This window comes from Nannospalax galili, unplaced genomic scaffold, assembly GCF_000622305.1.
Source record: "Nannospalax galili isolate Female #2095 unplaced genomic scaffold, S.galili_v1.0 scaffold1402, whole genome shotgun sequence".
NCBI classification, from domain to species: domain Eukaryota; kingdom Metazoa; phylum Chordata; class Mammalia; order Rodentia; family Spalacidae; genus Nannospalax; species Nannospalax galili.
Window position 1 is genome coordinate 1017438 of NW_008348453.1, and position 11729 is coordinate 1029166.

At 46.8% G+C, this 11729-nt stretch overlaps 1 protein-coding gene across 1 annotated transcript; it reads left to right on the forward strand.

Moving 5' to 3' along the window:
• Positions 1–562: 562 nt before the first annotated feature.
• On the forward strand, positions 563–9804 carry Klf17 (Kruppel like factor 17). Its single transcript, XM_008845417.1, has 3 exons — positions 563–619; positions 8425–9244; positions 9554–9804. The coding sequence occupies exons 1-3, from the start codon at positions 563–565 to the stop codon at positions 9802–9804; spliced, it is 1128 nt and encodes a 375-aa protein (XP_008843639.1).
• The last annotated feature ends 1925 nt before the right edge of the window (positions 9805–11729 follow it).

The following is an 11729-nucleotide window of genomic DNA, read 5'->3' on the forward strand; positions in this document are numbered from 1 at the left end:
CCCAATACTCACACACTGGGTATAGTCAATATTAGGGAATGCCTAAATTGTGTGGTGGAGCATCTTTTGGAGAGAGAACAGAGGTGCCCCGCCTGAGCAGAAACCACCGACCCTTCCCTAGGGCTTTGGTCTGGAGGGATGGTGTCCGGAACACCCGAGGGCACGAAGGCTTGCTCGTCTGGAGTCTCCGGGTGCTGTGTCCCCAACAGCCCTTGGGTCAAACAGTTGCTGAAACTGAAGGTTTGAGGGTGTAGGTAGAGAGAGACAGACACAATGACTTTGAGACGTGGTAAAGGTCAGAGGTCCCTCGAGTGACTCCTTGGCCTGCTAAGGGGCTGGAGGAGGGCTGGAGGAGGGCTGGGTGTGGCCGCTCCTGGGGGTGGGGCCAGGATGCCTTGACTCCTCCCAGTGGTAGGTGTTAAGTAGCGTGGCGGTTGTGTGATTGTGGCGTAGTGGTGCTGGGACACCATCTTGTGACGGCACCACGCGGCCAGCCTCCCCTCCGGTCTGACGTGGGCCTGGATCCCCCGTCATCCCACTGTGCACCTGATCCCCTGCCGACATGGAGAGGGAAGACAAGCAGCTGAGCCAGTGGCAGGCTGGGCACCAGTCTCCTCTGGTGAGTCTGGGGTCCGCCCCAGGGGGCTGCGGGATGGTGCGGGGAGGGCAAATGGAGCACAGGAGAGCGGGCACGAGGCCAAGCGAGGTGGGCAGGACAAGAAACCTGTTGTTTATTCAATTAGTATCATCAGGTATTAGAGCCTATGTGGGAGGTGAAGGTGGAAGTGTTCTAGGCAGCTTTGGAGAAAGGGACTTGTGTACCCTGGGCAGCAAAACCAGGTTAGGAAGTCGGCAGGGAAGAGCTGGGAGGAAAAACTGATTGAAGCCCCTTACCAGACTGTGCCGTTTACAAAGGTGAGTTATTCTTATGGTGGGAAGTGAACCCAAAGCCTCCCGAATGCTAGGCAGGTGCTCTACCACTGAGGTACAGTCCCAGCCAATAACATTTTTTAAATAAGTAATTAGTGGACTGATTGGAACTAACAAATTACTATCGAAGTATGTAGAGTCATGGTAGCAAATGGCAGGGGTGCTGGATCTGAGGTGAGTGGAGGTTAGGTCTGAGATGAGAGAATTGCTAAGTTGGAGGGTTCTGGTCCTGAGACCTGAGGCAGTTGTGCTTGGACTTTGAAGAAACTGAAGATGGGCTCTGAGACCGGGATCAAGAGTGAATTGGAAATTGGTACTATACAAGGGGAAGTAGGGAGCCATGAGGTCATTCCTGGATGGAGCTGGCAACTCTTAGAACAGTAGGCAGCCTTGATGAGTTTAAACATGATCTGTCACAATGACTGACATCTTAACATGTACACCAAGCTGGGTGTGTGGCAAATGCTTTGAATCCCAGCTTTTGGGAAGTAGAGGCAGGGGGCTCAAGGTCAAATGTAGCTACCTAATGAGCTTCAGGCCTGAGACTAAGCTGGGCTACCAAGAGTATCTTAGGGCCTAAGAGATGACTTACTGGGTAAACGTGCTTGCCACATATGCCTGGCAACCCATGTGAAGGAGGCGGGAAAGAACTGACTCAATGAAGTTGCCCTCTGACCTCTGCTATCACACACACTTTTTTTGGGGGGGGTCTTTTTGAGACAGGGTCTCCTTGTAACCTCAGCTGACCTGGAACTTGCTGTGGAGACCAGGCTGGACTTAATCTCACAGAGATCCACCTGCCTCTGCCTCCGGAGTGCTGGGTTTAAAGGCGTGCACCACCACACCCGGCTACAACATTTTTTTTTTTTTTTAAGACAAGGGTCTCTAGGGGGCTAGAGAGATAGCTGGCCTGGATCTCTCCCTGTAGACCAGGCTGGTCTCAAACTCACAGAGATCTGCCTCCCAAGAGATGGAATTAAAGGCATGTGCTACCACACCCAGTGATAATAACAGCAATAAAATGTTTTAATTTTTTAATAAAAAATTTATGTGTATGAGTGTAGTGCCTGTATGTATGTTAGTGCACCTGTATGTATGTTTGTTAGTGCACCCGTGTAATGAAAAGCCTGAGGAGGTATTAAGGAGGCATCCGATCCCCTGGAACTGGAGTTACGGACTGATTGTTAGCTCCAATGTGGGTGCTAGGAACCTAATCCAGGTCCTCTACAAGAGCAGCCAGTAGCCGGGCATGGTGGCGCGTGCCTTTAATCCCAGCACTTGGGAGGCAGAGGCAGGCAGATCTTTGTGAGTTCGAGGCCAGCCTGCTACTACATAGTGAGTTCCATGACAGCCAGACCCTGTCTCAAAGACAAAAAAAAAAAAAAAAAAAGAGCAGCCAGTTCTCTTAACCACCAAACCCTCTCTCTGGCCCCTAAATATAATTTTAAAGGCTCTATTCCAACCCCCCCCAAAAAAGGGGTACCCTAGGGAATGGAGGTGCTTACTTCAAGGCAGTAATTAGAAAGCTATTTTGGGGGCTTGAGAGATGTCACATGCTGTTAAAAGCACTGGCACCCTCTTCTAGATGCCAAGGGCATTGGACTCACCATTTAATAAATTTAAAAAACCAAATGATTCATTGTGATAATCTGTGTGAGTAAATTTATTTTTATTTTATCTGTATGAGTGTTGCATAACCGCACCTGTGTCATGCAGTGCCCATGGAGGCCAGAAGAAGGTGTCGGATCCCCTGCAACTGGAGTTAAGGATGGGTTTTAGCCACCATGTGGATGCTGGGATTTGGATTGGGGTCCTCTGCAAGAGCAGCCAGTGCTCTTAACCACTGAGCCATCTTTCCAGACCCTGGAGATGTCTAGGAACAGAGTCAGAACTGGTGATTGCATCTGTGTCAGAGTTTCCACATCTGCTGATTCAATTTCTTTTTCTTGCTATATTGCCTACAGAAATGCAGTATAATAAGTACATAGCTCCTGCATTGTATTGTATATATAAATAGTCCAGAGGTGTTGTAAGGTATACAGATATGGGCTACGTGCAAACATGACACCAGTTTATCCAAGGGACTTGGGAATGTCAGTGGATAGGAGTCCTGGAGCCAGGCCCCTGTGGATCCAAGTAGGAATAACTACTTGGATCTAGGTGATGAGGAGTCTTTCAAGGATTTGCTGACTTCTGACTGGCAGGATTGAGTGTAAAGAGTAGTGAGATTTTCTGGGACAAGGATGAAAAGGAAGATTAACAGGGTTTGGGGGAGGGGTGGCTGTCTGACTTTTGGATACAGGCCATTTGAAGTGCCTGTGGGCTCTCCAAATGGACCTGAGGAGTAGGCAGCTTGAAAGGCCCAGGAGAAGGAGGGTGGGTGGTCTTCCCTGGAGCTGTAAATTTAAAAACAATGAAGCATAGATAGAAATGGTCTATTAGCATGAGAAAGAACCCCTGGAAGTGTGGGGTAAGAAGTGGCCAGAGACCGACCGGAAGGAGAAGGGCTAGGAGAATGTAGTGTCAAGGGAGCCTGTCTCACCTCTGAGGAACACCTGAGTGATCAGCAAGGTCTAAGAAGTGTTGCTTGGTTATAGTGATATGAAGGTCATTAATGACCTGTACGAAAGCTGACTCTGGGCTTGGTGGTGTACGCCTTTAATTTAAAACCAAACCAAAACAGAAGCTGGCTCTGAAGAAATGGGGGGTCAGAGCCTATTTGGGGGAGCAATAAGTGAAGTGAAGTGGGGGTGAAGGTGAGCTTACACAAGTTTGCCTGTGAAAGCCTGGAAAGAGATGGCCATTCCTGAGGGAGGTGAAAGAGACTGACTGTCCCCCACCCCCACCCTGAAACAATACTCATCTTCTATCCAGAGTCTGGCACATGTCTACTTGTTTTATGTTGGTTGCTGAGTGAAGGGAGATTTCCATTAACTGAGCACATAACGGCAAACAAAGCAGATTAGTTCATTCAAAGTCCTTTAAAGTTTCTTTTATTATTATTGTTATTGGATTTTTGAGACACGGGTCTCCTTGTAGCCCCAGCTGACCTGGAACTCACTGTGTAGATCAGGGTGGCCTTGAACTCACAGAGATCTGCCTGCCTCTGCCTCCCCAGTGCTGGGACCAGGCACCACCATGTGAGGTTCTACTTTCTTTTCTTAAACCCGTTCAGTTTAATCAGGGTTGCTTGCATGCAGGGTGTGGGGTTTTCATTTATTTATTTACTTATTTTCATTTTTATTTTTAAATATTTTATGTGTATGAGTATGTTGCCTGCCTGTAAATACACTTGGTGTCATGCATGCAATGAGCAAGGAGGTCAGAAGAAGGTGCTGAATCCCCTGGAACTGGAGTTAAGGATGGTTTGTAGCCACCATGTGGGTGCTGGGAATTGAACCTGGGTCCTCTGCAAGAGCAGTCAGTGCGCTTAACCACTGAGCCATCTCCAACCCCATATTTTTATTTTTATTATTTTTTATTTTATGTGTATGAGTGTTTTGCCTGCATGTAAGTGCACCTGTGTTGTGCAGTGCCCTTGGACGTCAGAAGAGGGCATCAGCCCCTGGATCTGGAGTTACAACTGGTTGTTAGCCCCATGTTGTCGCTTTTTTGAGACAAAGTCTTGATATAGCCCTGATTGGCCTGAAATTCAACTCCAGTTTGCAGCTGTCCTCCTGTCACAACAAAATAAAATAAAATGGAATGCATTTTAAAGAATCCTTTTCTGGGGTCTGGAGAGATGGCTCAGTGGTTAAGAACACTGGCTGTTCTTGCAGAGGACCCAGGTTCGAATCCCAGCACCCACATGGCAGTTAACAACTGTCCATAACTCCAGTCCCAGGAGATCGTAGCCTCTTCTCCCCTCCGTGGGCATTGCACAACACGCAGGCAATACATACATACACATAAAATTTAAAAAAAAAAAAAAAGGTGGTGCACGCCTTTAATCCCAGGACTGGGTGGCGGGGGGGAGGGGGGCAGAGGCAGGAGGATCTCTGTGAGTTCCAGGACAGCTGGGGCTAAAGGGAGACCCTGTCTCAAAAAAAAAGGCCAAAAAAAAAAAAAAAAAATCCTTTTCTGCTCTTGTTTATTGACTTTTGTAGCCCAGGGTAGCCTCAGCCTCTTGAATACTAGGATGACAGGTGTTCACCACCACACCCTGCCCACCTGTCTTTTGATTGGCAAGTGTGATTTTTTATGTTTAACACGTATACTGCTGAGGGATTGAATTCTGCCCTTTCGTTCCTTGGTTCCATCTTTTTGGTCTTTTTGAGACAAGGTCTCCCTATAGCTTCAGCTGGCCTGGCCTGGAACTTGCTATGTAGACCAGGCTGGCCTTGAATTTACAGAGATCTGCCTGCCTCTGCCTCCCTAGTACTTGGGATTAAAAACGTGGGCCACCACACCCAACTATTTAAGTCTCTTAAATTATGTTGGACAGCGCTGCAGAGGTGCCAGCTTTGTTGTGCTTTCACTTTAGCCTGAAGGATGGACTTCCCTTACTGTGTCTTTCCAGACAGGTCAAGCAGCTAGACCTCTCCACTTCAGTGTATCTGAGGATGTACTGCTTTTAAAAACATTTTCCAAGGATAGTTTTGCCAGATGGAGGATTTGTTTTTTGTTTTTTTTTTTTTTTTTTTTTTTTTTTTGTGGTGATTTTTTGAGAGAGGCTATTACTCTGCAGCCCTGGCTGGCCCAGGCTAGTGGTAAACTCTGATTACAGGCACATATAGCCCCATGTGACTCGCACATCTCTACACATAGGAGACTTTAAAAAAACTTTGGGGGCTGGAGAGATGGCTCAGTGATCTTGCAGAGGACCCAGGTTTGATTCCCAGTCACCCACATGGTGACACCCTCTTTTAACCTCTGTGGGCATTGCACTACACAGGTGCACTTACATACATGCAGGCATATACATAAAATATAAAATAATAAATAAATTAAAAGAGCTAGGCGTGGTGGTGCACATCTTTAATCCCAGCACTTGGGAGGAAGAGGTAGGCAGATCTCTGTGAGTTCAAGGCTAGCCTGGTCTGTAATAGTGAGTTCCAGGACAGTTGGGGCTACAGGGAGACCCTGTCTCAAAAAGAAAAAAAAAAAGAAAGAAAAGAAATCTTTGAATTTTTGTTTCAGTGCTGAGATTTAAACCCAGGGTCTAGAACATTTTTTTGTTTTGTTTAAAGTAGTGTTAAGAGTTTATTGAAAGGAGATTTTGTTTTGTTTGGGTTTTTTTTTTTTGTTTGTTGACAATCTCTTGAAATTAAGGATGACCTTAATACTAAGGTGCCTACCAGAATTTTTAATTTATTTTTATTTTATGTGTATGTGTGTATTGCTTGTGTGTAGGTAAGTGCACCCATGTTGTGTGATGCCCATGGAAGACAGAAGAGGCTGTCGGATCCCCTGGAACTGGAGTTACAGACAGTTGTTAGCTGCCATATGGGTGCTGGGATTCAAACCTGGGTCTTCTGCAAGAACAGTGTTCTTAACCACTGAGCCATCTCTCCAGACTCCCAAAGTATCTTTTTTTGAAATAATATATTTTATGTGTATGAGTGTATTGCCTGCATGTTTGTGAGTACACCCCTGTCCTGCAATGCTGTGGAGGACAGAAGAGGGCTTCGGATTCCCCTGGAACTGGTGTTAAGGACGGTTTGTAGCTGCCATGCTGGGTGCTGGGAATTGAACCTGGGTCTTCTGGAAGAGCAGTCAGTGCTCTTAACTGCTGAGCCATCTCTCCAGCCCCGCAAAGTATCTTTTATTTATAAATTTTATTAGAATTCTGTTAGGTTACAGGTGTGTTGACAAACAGCAATAACAAAAACAAAACACATATAAAATGGACAAAACAAATCCGTGCATGACACTTCATTACACACCTTTCATGAGACCATGTGTAATTAGACAAAGTTAGTGTTTGCTCTAAAAATAATATAAACAGTTCCAGTGAGATGGCTCTGAGGAAAGGTGCTGGCCTGCACACAAGGTAACTTGAGTGCAAGTTCTGTGACCCACACAATATAAGGAAAGAATTGACTCCTGCCAACTGTTGCCAACTGTTCTCTGATCTGTGTGTGCAACCCTTAAATAAATGCAAGAAAAATTACAAAACTCAAAGTAGTTTTAATATTAGGGTGGGAGTTGGAGCGATAGCTCAGCCATTAAGAGCACTGGCTGCTCTTGCAGAGGACCTGGGTTTGAGTCTCAGTATTCACATGGTGGCTAACAACTGTCCGTAACTCCAGTTCCAGGGGAAGATGCCCTCTTCTGACCTTGATGGGCATTGCACAACATGGGTACAGGCAATACACTCATACACATAAAATAAAAATAATAAAAATCTTAAAATAGGGTGGCAATGTTATTTTCACTTATAAGGTACTTAACCTCTTTATTATTTATTTATTTGTGGGGGATTAAGACAGATCTCTATAGTCCAAGTTGATCTCAAACTTGCTGTGTAGCCAAGGGGTGATCTTGAACTTCTGACCTTCCTATTTCTGCCTCTGGAATGCTGGGATTATAGGCCTTTGCCACACCCTAACCCCTCCACATATATATATATATATATATAAAGCTATACTTATTTGTGTGCTCTTTTATGTGTATATTATTACTTGCATGTATTGTAAGCACCAGTGGAGGTCAGAAGATGGCGTCAGATTCCCTGGAATTGGAGTTAAAGATGGTTGTTAACTACCATGTGGGTGCTGGGAATTTTCTATGTGTATGATGTGTGTGTGGGCATACTCGTGGAGGTCGGAGGACAATATCTCTGGTGTTGGTTCTCATTCTCCATCTTGTTTTTGGGGTTGGGGTTGTTTGTCAATGCCTCTGCCAGGCTAGCTGGCCCTGGAGCTTTGGAGGACTCTGCTGTCTCTGCCTTCCGTGTTGCCCTAGAAGCATGGCAATTACAGAGGCATGCCCTACCATGCCTGGCTTTATGTGCATTCTCTGAATTTGAATTCAGTTTGCTTGGCAAGTCCTTTATCCACTGATCCATCTCCTTGACCTTGGTCCTCTTAAATCTTGTACTCATTATGGTGTCCAGGAAAGAAGCTGTGAACAGTGGCAACTTGATATTCACGTTGTCATTAGAGACATGGTCAGTTCAGTAACCAGCCAAAATGCCAACAGAAAGACCAGTACTCAAAGACAGGACAACACTTATACCCCCAAATGTTCCAAATATCACCAGGGCCGCCTAACCAAAACCAACTTGGTCCATTGGTGAGGGTGCCATTTGTTAAGTTGCGGTAGGTGGCTCATGGCCTGTGATCGCAGCATTCAGCAGGCTGAGGCAGGAGGATTGCTGGGAGTAGTGGGCCACCTTAGGCTCCATGGTGAATGTAGAGTGAGACATTGGTGCTCTTTGTGGGAAAGCTCAGGTTACAGCTCATCATTGGCCTGCTCATGGGGGTGGGGAGGAGAGGCAGTGTGACAGGAAGTGGAGCTGGGCTAAGTCTAATCTGACTCTTTCTTTTGTAGGAGACTGAGAATTTGCCAATGCTGGATATGCCTCTGTCTTCCAGAAACCCTGGAGTGCATCAGCCACTGAGCATTCGACATTTTCCAGCGATACTGAGGTCCCATCTGGGATCTGCTGAGGCATCCAGGCAGAATGTGGGTGAAGGGGAGTCACAGTTCATCATTATGTCACTACCTGAGCACAGTGTGAGCTATTCCTCCCAAGTGACTCCCACCCCTTCCCAGACTTACTGTCAGAGAGCCTCATCCCCTCAGCCAGGGAGTATGATTGGCAGTGGGTCCCACATGGTACCCTTAGGAAGACCAGGTACCTTAGGAGTGGCCATGACCTTCAGTGAGAATCTGATCCCCTGCAGCCGCCTCCCAGCTTCCACTGGTATCTCAATGTCTCACAGCAGTGCCCCAACAATGCCTGATTCTGGCCCCACAACAGTACCTTCTACCACAGCCTCTTTAACACAGGAAATGTTATTGGTACCATGTATGTCTTCCACTGAGGCCCAGGCTATCCTCCCCTCTATGGATCAGATGCTGCACTCTAGAAATCCTTATGGCCCTGAGGTGCCCCCAGCTGGGCTTCAGCCACTGATGGCTTTAGAATCCCAGGACTCACTGTTGAACCAGTCAGACTGCCAGGAAGACCCCTTCTTATGTGAGCAGCCTGCACCAGCTCCACAGAGTGTAGAGAATTCAGGGGCTCCAGGAGGGGCACCCAGAAGGGAATCCCCAGTTTTGAGGCCTTTCTCCTGCCTGTACAACAACTGTGGAAAAGCTTATACCAAGCGCTCCCACCTCGTGAGTCACCAACGCAAGCACACAGGTGAATGAGGTGTTGGGTGGGTGGAGGTTGGGCGGGCTCTTTGGACTTTTTGATTTGTGTTGGACTGCTGGTTTGTAATTGCTTGGAATTAGCCCTTTTCTCTTTCAAGAATGAAACCAAACTCCTGTTCACACAAGCTTGCCATCTAGAATGAAGTGCCAGGATGATGGGGAGAGGCCCTTCTATGGGTTTTGCAGCACCCCCCATTCCTATCTCTTCCCTTTTGAACACTCTTACCTCAGAGTCAGATCCCTTCCTTCCTATCTTTCAGCCTCTTTTACTTAATTTCAGCTCTCTTCTCTCTACTAGGCGAGAAGCCCTACAAATGCAGCTGGGAAGGCTGTACCTGGTCTTTCTTCCGCTCTGATGAGCTTGGACGACATATGCGGATCCACACCAAATATAGACCACATAGATGTGACAAGTGTGGCCGACAGTTCATGAGATCTGACCATCTCAGGCAGCACCAGAGGACTCATCAGCGGATGCCAGAATCCCTACAGCCTCAGGCCAACACTGGACAGGCAGATGGTCCTCTTGCTTCTGACCAGGAGCTTTAGGCTCATCTCCTTCCTCTCCTTTTGACTTCTCTAACCCAGAATCTTCCTGCCTCGCACCAGCTCATCTCTGGGGTGGGTGGAGGTTCAGATGGAGATGGGAAGATTAGGAAGTGGTGGTAAAACCAGAATGAAGCTCTGGGCCCTGTCATGGATTTTATTATGTCTGGAAAACAAAAACAGTGGTCCTGGACATGTCATATGTATGTCAGAATCTCCCTGGCCTTGACAATTTACACACCTAGAGTTCCTGTCTCTTCCTATCAGACTTGGATGGAACATCCCACCATGAAACATGGCATCTGGAATTCCGTGTGACCGCACAACTGATCCTCATGGGGAGCTGATGCTCAATTGGGCAAAAACTCACTAATGCGCTGTGGGAGACAGAGAGCAGGGCAGAGAAATTCTGCCTCTCCTTCCCATGCATTGCAGAACACTATCCCCCACATGCAGCCTGTGGGGAGACCCTCCCGGGCAGTCAGTAACCACACCTGCCTCCTCAAAGCTAGTCATGAAGCAGTCCCAGAGTGGAACAAGTTGCTCTATCCTTCCCATTCTTCTTGGGCCCATTTGCATTTTCTCAGTCCTGTGCCTTGGCTTTTAATATCCAAATAAAACGTCAGTCTTTCTTTTGTCTGTTATGTAGGTGGTTTGGGGAATAGGAGGGGGAAGACATTAGGCTGGAGCTGAAAAGCATGAACTCCACTTAATTTCCCCACCTGGCCCAGGTCACAGGTTTTCATTATTTCTTTAGATTTTTTTCATTACATTTGTTTAGTATGTATATGTGTAGGTTAGAGAACAACTTGCAGAGGCCAGTTCTTCAACCACCTGGGTTCCAGAGATGGAATTTAGTTATCAGGGTTAGCAGCAGGTACCTTCACCTACTGCGGCATCTTGTCAGCCCTAGTTAGTTTCTTTTGAGATACTATCTTAAAGCCCAAGCTAACTTGCAGAGTAGCTGGTGATGACCTTGAACTCCTGATCCTCCTGCCTCTATTTCCTAAGTACTAGGATTACTGGCACCCACTATACCTTATTTTGTATGATGCTGGGGATGAAACCCAGGCTTTTCACATGCTAAGTACTCTGCCAACTGAGCTACAACCCCAAGTGCAGAGATCAAATGCATGTGCCAACATACCCAGCTCTTGTTTTTTTTGAGACTTGTTTTTTTGGGTCTCCTTGTAGCCCCAGCTGGCTTGGAACTCACTATGTGGACTAGGATGGCCTAGATCTACCTCCCAAGTGCTGGGATTAAAGGCATTAACCACTATACCTGGCTCTTCTATTTTGAGACAAGATTTCATTGTATATCCCAGGCTGCCTTTGAATTCACTATGCAGCCCAGGCTGACTCTAACCCACACCAGTAGTACTGCTGCAGCCTCCCAAGTGCTGCAGTTACAGGTGTGAGCCACCTGTGTGCAGGTGTTGCCTCTCCTACCCTGCTCTCTGATGTTGAAGGAGAATAACTATTCTGGCAACTCATCGCAATAGTCTAGAACTCCGATTGCCATTTTACTGAGCAGCAAGCTGATAGTGAGAAAGGAACTTGGCTAAGCTGTGTCTGGGGTCTCTGCCCTAAGAGCTGGTAACCTTTTTTATTTAATTAATAAATTTATTTATTTTTACACCCACTTCCCAGACGGCACCCTCCCATAGCCTCCCTCCCCCCACATTCTGGCAACTCATCGCAATAGTCTAGAACTCCGATTGCCATTTTACTGAGCAGCAAGCTGATAGTGAGAAAGGAACTTGGCTAAGCTGTGTCTGGGGTCTCTGCCCTAAGAGCTGGTAACCTTTTTTATTTAATTAATAAATTTATTTATTTTTACACCCACTTCCCAGACGGCACCCTCCCATAGCCTCCCTCCCCCCACTAGAGCCCTTATACTCTGATGTCCCTGCTACTGTCTGCTGTGT